Source organism: Panthera uncia, assembly GCF_023721935.1.
Source record: "Panthera uncia isolate 11264 chromosome A1 unlocalized genomic scaffold, Puncia_PCG_1.0 HiC_scaffold_17, whole genome shotgun sequence".
NCBI classification, from domain to species: Eukaryota; Metazoa; Chordata; class Mammalia; order Carnivora; family Felidae; genus Panthera; species Panthera uncia.
Window position 1 is genome coordinate 25212351 of NW_026057577.1, and position 21083 is coordinate 25233433.

Consider the following 21083-nt stretch of genomic DNA (forward strand, 5'->3'; position numbering starts at 1 on the left):
TGTTAGTCGCTTAAGACCTTGTCAAGTAATTTACAAAAATATCTTCATGGAACTCATCTTTAAAAATGAATGCTATACTGGTTGCATAACCTCAAATTAATCCATTGATTTTAGAATTTTCTTTCATATTGAAGCAGCTTTGAAAATTTGACTTATTTACTTTTATGTATAATAACATTAATAAACCATTAAGAGTTACAATTTCACCAACAGTTATACAACTGATGTTCTCTGACAACGGAGCTACTGCTTTTTAGGAAGGGCGGTGTAAAGACGCCACAACAAGTAATATCACACATACACAAACACAAAAAATCCTACAGATAGTATTAGCTAAAGGTTTGAGGATGAGGTAATATATCAAATACTTAGTGTATGATTGATTGTACATATTATACATTCCCTGCTTCAGCAAACTTGAGTATAGAGTTTCTTTCAGTCAGACCTGGAATTAGGTCTCTCACTCATGTGGTTTCAATTAAGTTCTGTTAAAAATAGCTTGTAATATAAGCATTTTCATTTTTAGTGCTTCAACAACTTTAATACTTTTAATTCATACAGAGGATAAACTTTGGGAAAAACACAAAGGAAGTTACACAGTATTCTGGTACTTGGCTTTTTATAAACAGCTAACATATCTAGTTAGTATACAGTCTTTTAAGATATTTATTCTTATTTTACAATACAAATACACATATTTAAGAAGATACAGAAGAATGTTTCTTTACAGACTAAATTATAAGAATCTTGGTAGAATTTAAACACCAGGATATATCACAAATAATTAGAGAATTTTGATTTTTGAATTACATATAATTTCAGGCAGACATTCTGCTTTATGGACTTTGGCTTCACATTCATGCATATCTTCAAAGTGGTGAAAATTCAGCCACAGCTGCTACATCCTGCCATTTGTTTTTATTATAATATCTGGAGAAAAAATACAATAATAGATTATTCCATATATATCACAAGAAGGTGACCAATAATTATTAATAACCAGTCTCTGGGGGCATGAGCTCTTGACACCCAACCAATATAGTTTCACTCTGTCCCTTATTAAACAAACCCAGAGGCCATTTAAAAATAAAAATAAAAATAAAAAGAGGAATAGCTAGCACACTCCTTCCTGGACATGCTGAGGTTACTCTCTGAAGTCAGACAATGACATTCCACTGGGAAGTCCAGCAAAGATAGCTGACAGTAGCCAACACAAGGCCTCTAACTCCAGCCATATAACCTGGAGGAGTCGATCTAGCTGTGCTCCTCATCCCTGTCCTCCTCAGCAACCACCCAGCACGAAGATCCTCACATGTCCCTACCCACCCTTCCTTTGTGTTCTACTCCTCTATGCTGTAGCTAAACCCAGGATCTTCCTAATACAGGATTTTGGGATTCATAATCTATCCTCTGATCCCTACTAAAGATTTGGAGTATCAGTTCTCAGAGTCCAATCTCAACTCCAGCCGAATGTAACTACTTTCAGTTCCTTAACCACCTGATGATACTTTAAGCCCCTGTGCTTCTATTTATCATGGTGCCTCTGCCTAGAAAGCCTATGCTCAGAATGCCTCTGAGGGCTTCAGATCATCCTTCAAAGCATCTCCCTATGTATCCCAACACAGTCCTACATATGTGAAAGTACCTATTGGACTTGTTTTACCTATGTGACTTCCTTTATGAGATTACAAATTTCATAAAGACAACTATGTCTTTATCTCAATATTACCAACCACTAACTTCATCTAACATATGACATCCAGTCAATGAACTTATTGAATAAATGAACCAATTAACTGCAGAACTTCATCTTTTTTGACATCGAATCAACAAGAAAAAAAGTGTCTGTTTAAATATAATACAGAATCCCAATGTATAAAACAAAGAGAAGCAAAACTGTTATGTATAGATGAGCTGAAAAACTCAGAGCCCTATCTACTCTACCCCACATGCCTTATTTGACAGCTACCCAAACTAATGAAAACCAAGAAAGCTAAGTTCTAATTCTGATTCTGCCAGTAGCTGTGTGAATATGAACAAGTCACTTATTCATCTGGCTAAGTCATTTTTATTACATGTAAAATAAGCAAAATAGACCAGATCATTAAAAGGCTATCAAATTTTAGTGCTTACTGGAATCACTTTGAGAGTTCTTCAAATTGTGGATTCCTATGCCATATCTCTAGAGAATGTAATTTTCCAGGTCTGAAGTAATTCTGGTGTAGGTGGTCAGAGGGCCACCCATCAAGAAACCTTGGACTGGATGTTACTGAAGGCCTCTTTCACATGGATGTACCATTCTCAAACTTCTATTTACCCATACCACCTCATCTAGCACTTCTCTTTTGGATTCCTCTTGTGGTTCACTTTCACCACTTTTTTTCCCCTCTAATCAGCATTATTAGTGGTCAAACATCATAATGAGCAGGGGTCCTAGACCATCAAAAGTAAGCTTCATACTGCAGTCCTGATTAGATAACTGCCAAACTAGCTAAAACGTTAAATGCCAGGACTAAAAATAGGCCGTTACATGTTCAAAATAACACGATCACTAGTTAGCTTGGGGCTTTGCTATTTTTACTAAAGGAAAGGCACAGACAAATGGCCAGAAGTTGTAAGGGAATTACTTAAATGAAGAGGTTGCCAAATGAGGTGAGAGTCTAGAAAGAAGCCAGGAGGTGGCATAATTGGTCAGCATACATCAAGGGGTCTCTCTCAATCAAATTAAAAATTTCAGTCTAAACACTTGGAAGAACTTCCCAGACACATTTTAGTATTGATTTGTTGCATACTTAAGCCCAGAATTGTGATATTATCTCATGTCATAGACTAATATCCACAGCCATAAAATTAAAAGAAGTTTCTCTATTTTTATTTTATTAAAAAAATTTTTTAAGGTTTATTTATTTTTGAGAGACAGAGAGAATCCCAAATCCTAAGCAGGCTCCACACTATCAGCCCCAATGTGAGGCTCAAATTCATGAACCATGAGATCATGACCTGAGCCAAAATCAAGAGTAGGATGCTTAACCAACCAACTGAGCCACCCAGGTGTCTCTCTGTTTTTATTTTTTAACTTTTTTTGTTACACCCAAAAAAATGTACATATATGTACTACAGAGCTTGATGGGTTTTCACAAACTTACCATATCTATGTAACCAGCATTCAGATAATGAAACAGAACACTACTAGCACCCTAGAATTTCCTCTCATAATGCTTTCTATTTAATAGTCACTCCCTAATGAGGACATCCACTATAGTGATTTTCATCATAGTTTAGTTTTACCTAGCTTGGTACTAAATATAAGTAATGTGAAATGTACTCTATTGTGTCTGGCTCCTTATGTCATCAATATTGTTGCATGTAACTGCACATTGTTGATGCTCACTGCTACACAGCACTCCCAATGAAAATGAATGTAACACAGTATTGATCCATTCTACTGCTGGTGGGCACTTGGATTATTTCCTGTTTGGGTCTATTATCCAAGTGCTTCTATGAACATTCTAGCATACATCTGTTGATGAACATATATATACACATTATAGTTGGATATACTCTTGGAAGTGGAAATGATGGGGCTCCATGGTCCAGGAAAATGGAATTGCAGGGTATCTTTTCATCTCCGTGAAATTTCTAGGGTCCTAGTGATATGAGAAATATACCTCCTAAAATAAATTGTAAGTTATTGCTCCTCCTACAACCAAAAACTGATAAGTTGTTGCATCTGGCCCCTCCTACTGGGTCTTTTCAGATTTTGGAGTCAACACATACCTCATCTGAGTATACTACTTCAACCCATTTACCAAGTACCTAAAGGCTACTGGTTTTGAGGAAGCCTTAAAATAGGAGAAGGTTCTACAACAGATACAGGCTACTGAGCAAGATGCTCTGACACTTGTACCAAAAGATCTAGCAGATCCAGTGGTTCATGAAATGTCAGTGAGAAATATACATGTTTTATCGGATCCTGTAGGTGAATCACAGCACACAGGTCCTTAGGATTTTGGAGCACATCTCTGGCATCTCCTGTGAACAACTACTATTTTTTTTTTGACAAACAGCTTTTGGTCTGCTACTGGGCCTTAGTAGTGACTCAATACTTAACCATGGAACACCAAGTTACAAAGAGAGCTAAGCTGCCCATCACGAATTATGCACAGTCTGATGCACCAAGCCATAAAGTTGGTTGTGCAGAGCATCACTACACTATCAAAGAGAAATGGCATATATGAAACTGAGCTCGAGCCTGAAAGGGACAAGTAAGTTAGATGAGGAAGTGGCCCAAATGCCTATGGTCCACACTACTGCTATACTATCTTCTCTCTCCCCGCCTGTACTTTTGGCATCATGAAGAATTCTCTCTACAATCAGCTTACTGAAGAAAAAAAAACGCCTCAGACTTGGTTTACAGATATGCAGGCACAACCTAAAAGCTCCTTTCTGTGGCATCCTTGAAGAAAATTGGTGAAGGTATATTCTCCCAGTGGGCAGAAAGAACTTCAAGAAATATATCTCAATGTTCCCTTTGTTAAAAGGAAAAATGGCCAGATACGTGGTTATATACTGATTCATGGATTGTGGCCTATAGTTTGGCTGGACAGTTAGGGACTTGGAAGGGACATGACTGGAAAATTAATAACAAGAAAATTTAGAGAAGAAGCATACAGATAGACTTACCTGAATGGGCAAAAAATGTGAAGATATCTGTGTTCCCTGTGACTACTAACCCAAGGATGATCTCAGAAGACAAAGACTTTAGTAATCAAGTAGATAAGAAGACCCATTCTGTAGATACCAGTTAGCCTCTTTCCCCAGCCGCCTCCATCACCAACTGGTAAACTAATGAACAAAGGGGCCATGGTGGCAGGGATAGTGGTTATACATGGGCTCAGCAGTCCACTAAAGCCAACCTGGCTATCATCACTGATGAATATTCAATTTATTAGTAGGAGAGACCAACACCTAATTCCCAATAAGGAACAATTCCCTGGAGTGATCAGCCAGCTACCAGGTGGCAGGATGATTACCTCGCACCACTTTCATCATGGAAGGGACAGCATTTTACTCTTACTGGAATAGACACTTACTTTGGATATGGATTTGCCTTTCATGCATGCAATGCTTCTGCCAAAACCACCATCCAAGGACTTAGAAAATGCTTTATCCACCTTCATGGTATCCCGAAGAACATTGCTTCTCATCAAGGAACTGACTTCACAGCAAAAGAAATGTGGCAAAAGGCCCAAGTTCATATAATTCACTGATATTTCCATGTTCCCCACAATTTTGAAGCAGCTGACTTGACAGAATAGTAGAATGGCCTTTTGAAGACTTAGTTAGAGTACCAATTAGGCAGCAATATCTTGCAGGGCTGGGACAAGGTTCTCCAGAATGTTGTATACGTTCTGAATCAGCATCAAATATATGGTACTATTTCTCCCACAGCCAGGATTCACGGGCGCAGGAATCAAGAAATGGAGCCGGAACTGAGATCACTCAATATAACCACTCGTAACCCACTAGCAAAAATTTTTTGCTTCCTGTTCCCATGACTTTATGCTCAGCTGTCCTAGAGGTCTTAGTTCCAAAGGAAGGGATGCGTCCACCAACAGACACAACAATGATTCTATTGAACTGCAAGTTAAGACTGCCACCTGGCTGCTTTGGGCTCCTCAGGCCTCTGAATCAACAGACAAAGAAGAGAATTACTGTGCTGGTGGGGTGACTGATCCTGACTACCAAGACGAAATTTCCTCCACAATGGAGGCAAGGAAGAGTATGTCCAGAATACAAGAGATTCCTTAAGGCATCTCTTAGTATTACCATGCCCTGTGATTAAGGTCAGTGGAAAATTACGACAACCCAATCCAAGCAGGACTAATGGCCTAGACCCTACTTAAATGAGGTATGTATCACCCTACGAGTTTAAGAACTATAACCAGCTGAGGTGCTTGCTGAGGAAGAAAAAAATATGAAATGGGTAGTGGAGGAAGGTAGTTATAAATACCAGTTATGTCCACATGACTAGTTTAAGCAAGTATCTTTGTTTTCTTCCCCCTCTTATTCCCATATCATCTAACATAAACTGTCTTAATAATAAATTCACTTTATATTATAGTACTTGAGTTACAGGGTATCAAGAAGAGCAAACACCCCCTCCCCCCCAAGGATTTTGGATCCTCTTCTGGGAAAGGAATTAGCACATTTTGGATTGTATGTAGGACAGGTACATTATGTTAGGCAGAAATATGACTTTGTTACTGTCTTTATTTACAAATTAAATATGGTTTAAGGAGATGTGTATGAACACATACTTGACATGAAGTAGACTGTGATGGTTTGTTGTATGTGTCAATTTGGTTAGGCTATATTACCCAATTAAACTAAATAATAATCTTGGTATTGCTGTGGAGATAATTTGTAGATAAGTTTAATATCTATAATAACAGACTTTAAGAGATTATCCTTGATAATTGGGCCTCACCAATCAGTTGAAAGGCCTTAAGAGCAAAACCAAGGTTTCCCTGAGAAAGAAGAAATACTTCCTAAGGACTGCATCATCAGTTCCCACCCAAGAGTTTCCAGTCTGCCCTATAGTTTTCAGCCAGACCCTACAACTGCAGAAGTCAATTCTTTGAAATACCTCTCCATATATATATATATGGGAAAAACCTTCTTTGGGAAGAACCTGACTGATATGTCATCTACTATTCCCTACCACCATGCTAATGTCATCAGAGACAGAGATAGAAAAAAGCCTACTATGGGGTCTCTGTCTTTGAAAACCTCATAACCTGAAGAATATGAAAAGTCAGCATTGTGAATTATGTGAGGTAGTAATATATTACTAAGTATCAAATGAGTAGCACTGAATTAAAAAAAAGAAAAAGACTTCTGTGGATTTAAGGAGTGCTCAGAGCAGACTGTGTAGCAGAAATGGGGACAAGGATCAAAAGCAAGCAGTTTAGTTGGATTGAGGTTTTACATAACCTATTAAATTTCAATTGCTTCATTGCCTGCTTACTCATAAAATGTCCCCAGGCTCCAATGATTAATCAGACATTCTGTCTGATATACAGTCAGGAGAATACAGAAAAACCTAAATTTGGAGTTAAAAAAACCCTCGAGAGATTGAATTCTTCTCTACCACCCAACAGCAGTAAAATCTTGGACAAAATGCATACTATTTTAAGTTCCATATTCTTTACATATAAAATGAGAATAATAATAAACATCTGTCTATTATAAAGCCATAGTAAGAAATAAATGAGATATAATACAAACTTAGCTCAGATCCTTTCACAGAGGAGGTGCTCAACCAATGGTAAGTGAATGCGAAAATATATGAAAAATATTTTCAGAAAGAATGCTACTAAAAGTGAAACCCTACTAGCAAACCAGATTCAACAATACATTAAAAGAATTATTCACCATGATCAAGTGGGATTTATTCCTGGGATGTAGGGCTGGTTCAATATCCACAAATCAATCAATGTGATACATCACATTAATAAAAGAAAGGATAAGAACCACATGATCCTCTCAATAGATGCAGAAAAAGCATTTGACAAAATACAGCATCCTTTCTTAATAAAAACCCTCAAGTAAGTAGGGATAGGAGGAACATACCTCAAGATCATAAAGGCCATATATGAAAGACCCATAGCTAATATCATCCTCACTAGGGAAAAACTGCGAGCCTTCCCCCTAAGGTCAGGAAAATGACAGGGATGTCCACTCTCACCACTGTTACTTAACATAGTGTTGGAAGTTGTAGCCTCAGCAATCAGACAACACAAAGAAATAAAAGGCATCCAAATCATCAAGGAGGAAGTCAAACTTTCACTCTTTGCTGATGACATGTTACTCTATGTGGAAAACCCAAAAGACTCCACCAAAAAACTTCTAGAAATGATCCATGAATTCAGCAAAGTCACAGGATATAAAATCAATGTAGAGAATTTGGTTGCACTTCTACAAACCAACAATGAAGCAAAAGAAAGAGAAATCAAGGCATGAATTCCATTTACAACTGTACTAAAAACCATAAAACCCCTAGGAATAAACCTAACCAAAGAGGTTAAAAATCTATACACTGAAAACTATAGAAAGCTTGTAAAAGAAATTGAAGAAGACACACAAAAAAATGGAAAAACATTACATGCTCATGGATTGGAAGAACAAATATTGTCAAAATGTCAGTACTACCCAAAGCAATCTACATATTCAATGCAACCCCTATCAAAATTACACCAGCATTCTTCACAGAGCTAGAACAAACAATTCTAAAATTTGTATGGAACCAGAAAAGACCCCAAATAGCCAAAGCAATGTTGAAAAAGAAATCCAAAGCTGGAAGCATCACAATTCTGGACTTCAAGCTATATTACAAAGCTGTAATCATCAAGACAGTATGGTACTGGCACAAAAACAAACACATAGATCAATTGAACAGAATAGAGAACCCAGAAATGGATCCACAAACATATAGCCAACTAATCTTCAACAAAGCAGGAAAGAATATCCAGTGGAAAAAAAGACAGTCTCTTCAACAAATGGTATTGGGAAAACTGGACAGCAACATGCATAAGAATAAACCTGGACCACTTTCTTACACTATACACAAAAATAAATTCAAAATGGATGAAAGACCTAAGTGTGAGAAATGAAACCATCAAAATCCTAGAGGAGAAAACAGGCAGCAACCTCTCTGACCTCCACCAAGCAACTTCTTACTAGATATGTTGCTAAAGGCAAGGGAAATAAAAGCAAACATGAACTACTGGGCCTTCATCAAGATAAGAAGCTTCTACACAGTGAAGGAAACAATCAGCAAAACTAAAAGGCAACCGATGGAATGGGAGAAGATATGTGCAAATGACATATCACATAAAGGGTTAGTATCCAAAATCTATAAAGAACTTACCAAGCTGAACACCCCAAAAACAAATAATCCAGTGAAGAAATGGGCAGAAGACATGAATAGACACTTTTCCAAAGAAGACATCCAGATGGCTAACAAACACATGAAAAGATGCTCAACATCACTCATCATCAGGGAAATACAAATAAAAACCACAACAAGATACCACTTCACACCTGTCAGAATGGCTAAAATTAACAACTCAGGCAACAACAGATGTTGGCAATGCAGAGATGTGGAGAAAGAAGAACGCTTTTGCACTGCTGGTGGTAATGCAAACTGGTTCAGCCACTGTGAAAAACAGTATGGAGTTTCCTCAAAAAATCCAGCAATTGCACTAGTAGGTATTTATCCAAAGGATACAAAAATGCTGATTCAAAGGGGCACATGCACCCCAATGTTTATAGCAGCGCTATCAACAATAGCCAAAGTATAGAAAGAACCCAAACGTCCATCAACTGATGAATGCATAAAGATGTGGTATATATTATACATATACAATGGAATACTACTCGGCGATCACAAAGAGTGGAATCTTGTCACTTGCAATTATGTGGATGGAATCAGAGTGTATTATGCTAAAAAAATAAGTCAGTCAGAGAAAGACAAATAGTGTATGATTTCACTCATATATGGAATTTAGGAAACAAAACAGATGAATATAGGGCAAGAGAAGCAAAAATAAGATAAAGACAGAGAGGGAGGCAAACCATAAGAGACTCTTAAGTAAAGAGAACAAACTGAGGTTACTGGCGGAGTGTTTGGTGGAGAATGGGCTAAGTGGGTGATGGACGTTAAGGAGGGAACTTATTGGGAGAAGCAGTGGGTGTTATATGTAAGTGATGAATCAGTAAATTCTATTGCTGAAATCATTATTATACTACATATTAACTAACTTGAATTTAAATTAAAAATGAATAAATAAATAAATAAATAAATAAAAGTGAAACCCAATAACACTAAATTTCAAATAGTTGAAAACAGTATCCTAGATAGATATATTTAAATCAGTGGCATAAGCTAATTTTTCAAAAGATTAAGTATTTGACATTAAAAATTTTTTCTGGTCAGGTTCTGACACCTAACCAAACTTTTTATAATTTCACCATTTTCACTTTGTACAAGAGCTCTAAGAATACAATTTATAAGCAGACTTCCTGTGCGCATAAGGAATTTACCATGAAAGAATGTTTTATATCACCCAAAAAGTAGGCTCTGCATTCACACTATAGTACCTTGGGGAATATCTTTAGGTGGAGAATATTTCTTCTTCTTTACAACAACACCTTTACTTTTCACTTGTCTATTTCCTGGTGTTGCTCTAATAATACAACATATTTCTGATTTATTTGAAGGAAACTGAAAAAGAAAAAAAGCAGGTAATGCATAATTCTTCCAGGTACTATATTTGTATGTTGTTTTATTTCAAAGGCAAATATTCTCAACATCCATATTTCATACATATTAACTATAGAAAGCATTTATGGAATGCTTACTCCACTCCAGACACTAATGAATCGGTTTGAAAACATTTGCTTATTTAATAATCACCAGAAGCAGATAAGGCAGATTATATTTAACCCTATTTGAAAATGAGAAACTTCAGTTAAAAGAATTTGGATAACTTATTTAAGGACACAGAGAGAGTAATGATAGAGTTAAGATTCAAGCATTCCAAAGTGTGAGAGCAAGTCTATATAATTTACTGAATTAAAACACAAATTTAATTTAATTCTGAGCCAAACACTAGATTTTCTTGATTTCTCAACTCAATGAATTTTGACAGCTGCCCATCAAACAGACAAGACAGGCTCTAGATTAAAGTAACACACCTTACTTCTTAGAACTCACAAGTAGAGATATGTATTTATCAAGGGCTCCTTACATTTTAGGTAAAGCTGATACAGAAACATCTTCTGCTGTAAAATTCATATCATCCTCTGTGGTGGATATCTGTTATTTTCCTGCCTAGCATCTTTTCCATTTTTTGGACTCTAAACAGTACCAGAGTTTTCTTGGAAGAATCTACTCATTCTCTTAGGCTGCACACCACCCTTTCCTTATGGCTCAGATGGAATTGATAGTACTTCTGGGTACCAAGATGGCTGTAGGACCCAACCTAGCTGATCAACATATGTCATGCCCTGGGGGCACAGTGACTGGCTGAGACAAGAACATTGTAAATGGGCCAGCAGGAAGAAGGAATTGCTGAACTTGAGACTCTGGCACTAAGCCAAAATCCTTGAGGGGACTAAAGTGGTCCTAGATTGATACTTAATCCTTGCTATAGCTGTTGTAGTAGAAACAGATATAAATCCTCTTAGGGATACACACACACACACACACACACACACACACACACACATATATACATATATAAAATGGATGGGATCCATTGATAGGATTTTTATCAACTAAGAGCAAGGAAATAAATGATCAGGGTCAGTATCAGAGTTGTTCTTCAAGATTCAGCTCAGAATAGTTCCAAGCAGAAATAAGAGACAAAATATATTTGACCTTATCTTCTAATTTTATTATAGCAATAATGAAATACCAAACTCATAACAAATCAAGCTACCATATATAAGACTGTACAGTATCAAACAATGGAGTTAAACCTATAGAACATCGGATATCAGAACTGCCAAATCAGAATAGAATAACAATGTATGAAATTATTAAAGAATTAACAATAGAAATCTCATGGATGAGCAAGCAACAAGAGACTATAGGAGTGAAAAGTAGATTTGAGAAAGAAACAACTAGAATGTCTTGAAATGAAAAATAAAATTGTTGAAATGCAAAATTCAATGGAGGTCTTAAGGAGCAAAATAGACACAACTGAAGAATTAATGTTTATTTATTTTTGAGAGAGAGAGAGAGAGAATCCCAGGCAGGCCTTTCATTATCATTTCAGAGCCCAACGCAGGGCTTGAATCCATGCACCATGAGATCATGACCTGAACCAAAATCAAGAGTTGGATGCTTAACTGACTGGGCCACATAGGTACCCCAACAAATAAATGAGAAATATTAAATAGACTTTTAAAGATATGGAGGATAGAAAGATGCCTAACTTATGCCAGTTACCATTCCAGAGAGAATAAAACAGATAATAGCTGAGAAATTTCCCAAACTGATGAAAGACATGAGTACACACATTCAGGAAGCCTAAAATTCTAAGCAACATTACAATAAAAAAACAAAAGCAAACACAATACTAATCTTTTTAGGTATACATCCCAGTGAAATTATAGCACACCCACAATAAGAAGTACTTTATAAAGTCCGGAAAGTTTAACTTTAAAAAGTCCCCAAGACCATCACAGGCTTAATGATTTGCCAAAAGGAATCACAAGATTCAGAAAAGCTGGTATATTCACAGTTATGGCTTATGATACAATAGAATACAAATTAAAATCCACAAAAGGAAAAGGCATATAGGGGGAGTCCAGGAGAAAAAGTATACAGAGCTCACAATAGGATGATAAGCTTCCAGTTGTCTCTCCTAGTTGAGTCACATGGATGGTGTTTAATTTTCCCATGTGCAAAGTGTTGCCAACATCAGAAGCCCAGTAAACTTTGACTCAGATCCCAGTCTCCCAGAGGTCAAACTGATACAGAGGTAGCCCAAAGCCTCAGGTATCAAAAACAGGTTTTTACCATAAATCACATTGTTAGCATAAACTATCTGGCACGGATACTCAAAGGGGTCATAACTCTTACAAAGGACTCTTTAAATCTCAATAGTAAAAAACCCAACACAATTAAAAAACAGGGCAAAGGCTTTTCTAGACAGTACACCAAAGATATATAGATGGCGGGGCGCCTGGGTGGCTCAGTCGGTTAAGCGGCCGACTTCGGCTCGGGTCATAATCTCGCGGTCCGTGAGTTTGAGCCCTGCGTCGGGCTCTGTGCTGACAGCGCAGTGCCTGGAGCCTGTTTCGGATTCTGTGTCTCCCTCTCTCTGACCCTCCCCCGTTCATGCTCTGTCCGTGAGTTTGAGCCCCGCGTCGGGCTCTGTGCTGACAGCGCAGTGCCTGGAGCCTGTTTCGGATTCTGTGTCTCCCTCTTTCTGACCCTCCCCCGTTCGTGCTCTGTCTCTCTCTGTCTCAAAAATAAATAAATGTTAAAAAAAATTAAAAAAAAAAGATATATAGATGGCAAGTAAGCATTTTAAATGATGTTCCACATGACATTTTCTCATCAAGGAGTGCAAATTAAAACAACGAGATACTACTACACACCTATTAGAATGGCCAATATCGGGACACCTGGGTGGCTCAGTCGGTTGAGTATCCGACTTCGGCTCAGGTCATGATCTTGAGGTTCAGGAGTTCAAACCCCGCATTGAGCTCTGTGCTGACAGCTCAGAGCCTGGAGCCTGCTTTGGATTCTGTGTCTACCTCTGTCTCTGTCCCTTCCCTGCTCATGTGCTCTCTCTCTCTCTCTCAAAAATAAATATTTTTAAAAAAGAGAAAAGAAAACAAGAAAGATTCCTATTAATGACCTCACCTTCTACCTTAAAAAAGTAAGAAAAGAAAACCAAATCCAAAGTAAGCAGACAAAAGAAAATAACATGAGAGGAGAAATCAATAAAATAGAAAATAGAAAAATAGAGAAAAATCAATAAACCAAACTTCTAGCCATATTATTGAGGAAAGAAAAAAAATAAGACACAAATTATCAATATCAGGAATGAAAAAGACTATATCACTACAGATACCAACATATTAAAAGGATAACAAGGGAACACTATAAAGAACACTTGACAATAAATTTGACAACTTCTAAAAAATAGACAAATTCCTTGAAATACACAAACTACCAAAGTTCACTCAAGAAGAAATAGGTAAGTTGAATAACCCTAAAGAGATTTTTTTTAAATGTTTATTTTTGAGAGAGAGAAAAAATGAGAGAGTACGCATGTGTGGGCACATACATGGCAAAGAGAGAGGGAGACAGAGGATCTGAAGCTGGCTCCAGGCTGAGAGCTGAGATCCAGATGTCAGGCTGGAATGTAGGAACCATGAGATCATGACCCAAGCCAAAGTCGGATGCCCAACCAACTGAGCCACCAGGCCCTAAAGAGATTTTTAACGGTAGCTTATTTCATTTAAAAAAAAAAAAGAACTCCAGGTCTAGATGACTTCACTAGTGAACACTACTAAACATTGAAGGCAGAAATACTAGTTCTTTTCCAGAAAACTGAAGATGAAGGAGTACTTTCCAACTTGTTCTATGACGTTAGCATTACTCTGATGCCAAACTCAGACACAGACATCAATCAATCAATCAATCAATAAATGAAACTAAAGACCCTCACCAACACTGATGGAAAAATTCTAAAAAATTTTTCACAAATTAAATATATCAATATATAAAAATAAAAATATACCAGGGGCACCTGGGTGGCTGGCTCAGTCAGTTGAGCAGCCAACTTTGGCTTGGGTCATGATCTCACAGTTCATGGGTTCAAGCCCCACATCAGGCTCTATGCTGACAGCTCAGAGCCTGGAGCCTCCTTCCATTCTGTGTCTCCCTCTCTCTCTGCCCCTCCCCTGCTTGCACTCTGTCTCTCTCTAAAATCAATATATTACACTCAATTCATAATCATCAACTCATCATATTAACAAACTAAAAAAGAAAAATTCTATTATCATCTTAATAACTAAAAAAAGTACATTTGGCAAAAATCCAGCATCCATTCCTGACAAAAACTCTTAAGTACATTAGGAAAAGGTGGGAACTTCCTCAACATAGGAAAAACTTATAGCTAAGATCATATTTAATGGTGAACTACTGAGTATTTTCCCTCAAAGTACAGAAACAAGGCAAGGATATCTGCTCTCCTCACTGCTCTCCCAGCATTGTACAGGAAAATCTACCTAGTGAAATTAGTCAAGAAAAAAAAAGGCATCTGGATTAAAAAGGAAGAGGTAAACCTTTTTTTCCACAGACAATATAACTGCCCAAGGCCCAATGGAATCTTGGGGGTATGGAGGACTACTAGAACTAATAATTAAGTTTAGCAAGTTTACAATATACTTATGAATAGAATGTTTCTGTTCCCACAAAATTCATATGGTGAGGGGCACCTGGGTGGCTCAGTCGGTTAAACACCTGACTCTTGACTTCAGCTCAGGTCATGATCTCACAGCCATGAGATCAAGCTCCATATTGAGCTCCACACTGAGCATGGAACCTGCTTGGGAGTCTCTCTCTCCCTTCCTGGCCCTACCCAACTCATACACATGCAATCTCTCTCTCTCCCCACACAAATAAATAAACATTAAAAAATATTAAATAAATAAATAAAGAAAGAAATTTCATATGTTGAAGCCCTAACTCCCAATGAGACTATATTTGGAGATAGGCCCTGTGAGAGGGTGATAACGGTTAACTGAATTAATAAGGGTGAGGTCCTAATCTGAGAGTGCTGGTGCCCTTTTAAGAAGGGGAAGCAATACCAGAGCTCTTTTTTCTTTGTGCAAAGAGAGAAAACACCAAGTGAAATCACAGCAAGAAGGTACACATTTACAAGACAGAAGAAAGCCCTTGGGGGAACTGAATAGGTCAACACCTTGGTCTTGGACTTGCCAAGCTCCATCACTGTGAGAAAATAAATTTCTGTTGTGGAAGCCACCCAGTCTATAGTATTTGATTATGGCAACCCGAACAGATTAATATGATGATCAATATACACACAAAAAAGTATTTTTATATGCTAGCATTAATAGTCAGATATTGAAATTAAGAATACCATTTACAATAGTATCAAGAATATAAAATACTGTTGTCAGGTGGGAAATGATGACATTAAGTGGGAATAATGACCCAAAGAGTGAAAACTACAGAATGTTTCAGAGAGAAATTAAAGACTCAAAAAATGGATAGCTTTACATTTTTCTTGGGTTGTAAGACTCAATAACGTCATGATGTCAATTATGCCCAAATTGATCTGTAGATTAATTCAATCCTAAATCAAAATTCCATCAGGATTTTTTTTCTTTTGGTAGAAAACAACAAGCTGATTCTAAAATTCATATAGAAATGCAAAGGACCTAGAATAGCCTAAACAATTGAAAAAGAAGAACAAAGTTAGAGGGCTAATACTACCTAATTTCAAGAATTGTTATAGTGCCACATTATTTAATACTATGTGGTACTTGTACAAAGCTAGACAAAAGATCAATAGAACAGAGTATCTGAAGCTGGCTCCCTGCTGAGAGCTGGGAGCCAGATGTGAGGCTCACTATGTTACACAACTAAAACTAATGTAACATTGTATGTCAACCATACTTAAAAAAAAAAAAGACTATTATAATAGGGTATTGCAATAGGTGAGAGAGACTGGACTTAAATCCAAATACAGCAAATACAGCAAGGGATTTACAGCTAACAAGCCGAATGGGGGAAGTCAGTAGTTGGAAAATTACTATGAAGAGACATCAAGGGTAAGGAGATTTTCGTAAAGATTTTCTGTGATACTGTGATTTTTAATAAGAAATATAGATTTGGTTTTTCCCCCCATTGCTGACACAGAGCTCCTAAAACCTTTGTATTACCCTAAGTGATAACAACAATAAAAGTGTTTTTGTTAATGCGATGAAACTAAGAATGCACTTAAGAATGGGGGCTGCTTGCCAGGGGAATCGACCCTGGATTAGAGGGTTGGAATTTCTAGGCCCACCCCATAACCTACGTAGGGGAGAGGGACTAGAGGTTTACTCAGTTGTCAACGGCCAATGATTTAGTCAACCATACCTACAGAATGAAGCTGTTACCAGCTAAACTCCAAGACCTGACCTCTACTGCTCACCTGCTTGTACCCACCAACCTTTGTCCCACATTTTCCCTGAAGCTCTTCTTTCCCGTTTATCTCTTAACAGAGGCAAAGAACCAAGGGGCATAGCCTGGAAGAAGACCTTCTAGGGCCAGACCACCCAGATCAGTTTGAGCATAACCACCCTGCCCCTGATTCACGCTTGTACAGATGAACTATGGAATGACCCAAGCTGTGAATGGCAGTTACCTTTACCTCATTGTAACACTAAAATCTCTGCCCAAGGAGGAGCACAAGCCTCATTTACATAATTATATGATGTATGTACAAGCTTGTTTCCTTAAGTCGCATGCACCACCTTGTGCCTGCCTCCACATATGATGACAAAACTTCTTTACCTAAATATTCATCCTAACCCTAAATAAAAGGAAACCATTCACCATTTCTGGGGAGTCATGGCTTTGGAAGTTATTCCCCATGATCTCCTTATTTGCTGCAAATAAAGTTTCCTTTGTGTGACAACTCTACCTGGTATAGTTTCTACATGTGACTTACCAAGGAATAAACTCATGTTAGTTTAGTTACATAGCGTCCATAAAACCCCAAAAGTACAGGGTTCAGAGAGTATCTGGGTTCATGAACATATGGAGATTCATGGACAGTGGTGCCCTAGAAGAAAGCATGGAAGCTCCTTGCCCTTTCCCCATATAATGCCCTATGCATTTCTTCCATGTGGCTATTCCTGAATTATACTCTTTCAAAATAAACCAATAATCCAGTAAGTAAAATGTTTCTCCAAGTTCTGTGAGCTACTCCAGTAAATTAATAGAATCCAAGGGGGGGGGGGTCATGGGAACCTCTGATTTAAAGTCAGTTGATGAGAAGCAGAGATAACAATCTAGGCTTCCAAGTGGGATCTGAAGTGGAGGGTGGTCTTGTGGAATTAAGCCTTTTACCTGTGGAATCCAATATCTTTGGGAAGTGTCAGAACTGAGTTGAATTCTAGGACACCCAGCTGCTGAGAGGAGTATTGCTTGTTGGAGGTGTGGGGAGCCCTACTACACACACACACTTTGAAAATGGGTCCAGGAACCTAATTAGACCTAATAGGCTAGGGTGCCAAAGGCAGGCCAGGGGGACCAGATATCAAGGGTGGGAGATTCTCTGTAAACTGAGAAAATGCTTGCTAAAACTACATTCAGGATGGACACAGAAGCCCAAGGTCAAGGTCTAGTTAAGAAGAGGGCTCAGAGAAGCCTAACTAAAGTGTGATCAAGAAGAGAATCTTTGTCAATACAAATACTTGTATGTGAATGTTCCAGCAGCGAACCAATCCAAATGCCCCTAAGTGGGTGAATGGATAAACCTCTGTATACCACACAATGGAATACTACTTATCACTAAAAAGGGCCAAACTATCAATGCACTCAACAACATGAATGAATTTCAAAATAATTATGTTAAGTAAAAGATGCCAGATCAAAAATTCTCCAATCTCTCACTTGAGTAATCCCTAAACTCCAGAAAAATGTAAACCAATCTATAATTACCATAACTAGATCAGTAGTTGCTTGGTGGGTAGGGGCAGGAAGGACAAGATTAGTAAACAGGAGGAGGAAACTTTTGGGTTGATAGATATTTTCACTATCTTGATTGTGGTGGTGGTTTCACAGTTGCATACATATGTGAAAACTTTCAAATTATACACTTTAAATAATGTGCAGTGTATTGAATGTCAATTATTCCTCAATAAATATGCTTTAAAATTTATTTTATTTTTATTTTACTTTATTTTATGTTTATTTTATTTTTGAGAGAGAGAGACAGAGTGTGAGTTGGGGAGGAGCAGACAGAGAGGGAGACACAGAATCTAAAGCAGGCTTCAGACTCTGAGCTGTAAGCACAGAACCCAACACAGGGCTTGAACCCATGAACCATGAGATCATGACCTGAGCCAAAGTCAGATGCTTAACCGAGCCCAGGCACGCCTTTTTTATTTTAAAGACAGAGCATACAAGTGTGGGAGAGGGGCAGATGGAAAGAGAGAATCTTAAGCAGACTCTATACTTAGCGCGGAGCCTGACACAGGGTTCAATCACTGGGATCATGATCTGAGCTGAAATCAAAAGTCGGACACTTAACCAAATGAACCACCAGATGCCCCATAAGATGCTTTTTTAAAAAGGTAAAAGTCTCCCGTTTCACCTGACCTCTCGATATAATGTGCTATAGTCTTGTGTTTCCCTACTTCTTCCATTCCAAGTTCCTATTTCAATTTATTTTTACTTCCCTTCAGCCTCTTACACTACATTTTCTTTCTCTCTCTCTCAGAAAACTATCTCTTTAACTGCCTCTGGTCTCAGCTTTTTATAATCTGTTCTCCATCCCTGGAGCCAGAAGGACATATGATATCATCCCTTGTTCACAATTATTGGCCCCTCTCAGGAAAAAGATCCAAATTGTTTAATATGGATTAAAGACCCTTTGAAATCTTGGCCCTTATTTACCTTTAGAATCTCATCACCAGCTTTCTCCCCACCATCTGGATTCCCATCCTCACCCCAGGGACTCACTGAAAAGATCTGGCTACACTAAACCACTTCATATCCCTAAAATTTTGCCTTTTTATTTCTTTCTCCCTGCCTCTTTCTCTTACACTGTCCTTCTGTCTGTCCGCTCCCATGCTTCTTCTCTCTGGCTCTTTCTCTCCCCATACCCCACTTTCTGTTCCCTCTTTTTCTGCTTATCCCCTATCTCTACTCCCACCCCCATGGCACTTAGCTTGATGAGTTTTATGTTTTCTTTTATAATAAAGCATAATACTTCTGTGTATTCATCCTAACACAATGAAATTGGTGACCACAGTTTTTATGTTATAGATGAAATAGGTGTTTTGGATCAAAGTAGGTTAATATTGTTTCCTCTAGTTGTTTAATAACCCCAAGTCTTGACAATGCAAAGCATTTTGGCTGTGGCAGCCTAATATCTTTTATTTAGAATTGTAACTGATAGCTGCCTCCACATGTAGATGATGTTAGCCACAAATGAGCTACAGATTTCTTAGAGCATCTCATATACTAAGTACCTAATATGATAGTAATAATTTCTTTTAGTAATTGAAGGAAAAATTGAGAATACTAACCTCATTTGAAGAATTTTCTTGCAAACTTGACACTGGAAAAATTTCATTTGAATTAACATAAGTGCTGACATTTGGAAATAGTTCTTCAAAAGATGCTCTCTGCACTGAGGACAAATCAATCTATAAAAAATATATTACCCTCATAGAAGTGAAGTGCTGGAAAAGCAATTATTTTTACATGCCTAAAGTTGAAATACTCTCTCATTAGAAGCATTTTCTTGTGAAAAAATATGGAGTTTCTTTCTAAGGTGATAAAAAGATTCTAAAATTGACTGTGGTGATGACTGAACATACCTGTGAATACACTAAAAAGCAGTGAATTTCACACTCTAAATAGGTGAACTGTATGGAATGTGAATTATATCTCAATAAAGCTGTTTTTAAAAAGCCCACAACAACTCTATGTAGAAAACCCTAAGTACTCCACCAAAAAATTGCTAGAATACATGAATTCAGCAAAGTCACAGGATATAAAATCAATGTGCATTTCTATACACCAATAACAAAGCAGAAGAAAAAGAATTCAAGGAATCAATCCCATTTCCAATTGCATTAAAAACAATAAGATACCTAGGAATAAACCTAACTAAAGAGGTAAAAGATCTATATTCTGAAAACTATAGAACACTTATGAAAGAAATTAAAGAGGACACAAGGAAATGGAAAAGTAGCCCATGCTCAGGGACTGGAAGGACAAATATTGTTAAAATGTCTATACTACCCAAAGCAATCTACACATTGAATGAAATCCCTACCAAATTACCACCTGCATTTTTCAGAGAGCTAGAACAAATAATCCTAAAATTTGTATGGAACCACAAAAGACTCCAATCCTGAAAAAGAAAAACAAAACTGGAGGCATCACGATTCTAGATTTCAAGCTATATTACAAAGCTGTAGTCATCAAGACAGTATGTTACTGGCACAAAAACAGACATAGATCAGTAGAACAGAGTAGAAAACCTAGAAATGGACCTACAACTATATGGTCAACTCTTCTTCAACAAAGCAGGGAAGAATATCCGATGGAAAAAAGACAGTGTTTTCAACAAATGGTGTTGGGAAAACTGGATGGCAACATGCAGAAGAATGAAACTGGACCGCTTTCTTATACCATACAGAAAAATCAATTCAAAATGGATCAAAGACCTAAATGTGACAAAGGAAACCATTAAAATCCTAGAGGAGAAACACACACAGCAATCTCTGTGGCCTTGGTCACAGCA

At 37.5% G+C, this 21083-nt stretch overlaps 1 protein-coding gene across 2 annotated transcripts in view; it reads right to left on the bottom strand.

The window, feature by feature from the left end:
• Positions 1 to 260: 260 nt before the first annotated feature.
• MEIKIN (meiotic kinetochore factor) overlaps positions 261 to 21083 on the bottom strand; it is a 79773-nt gene continuing 58950 nt past the window's right edge. The window contains exons 12-14 of one of the 2 annotated variants that reach the window (XM_049649124.1): positions 19858 to 19977; positions 10165 to 10288; positions 305 to 930 (exon numbers count right to left, since the gene is read on the bottom strand). In XM_049649124.1, the coding sequence (XP_049505081.1) occupies positions 899 to 930; positions 10165 to 10288; positions 19858 to 19977 (276 nt within the window). In that variant the 3' untranslated portion in view covers positions 305 to 898. Of the gene's footprint in view, positions 931 to 10164; positions 10289 to 19857; positions 19978 to 21083 lie in introns of both variants that reach the window. The other variant, XM_049649126.1, reaches the window with a different exon arrangement.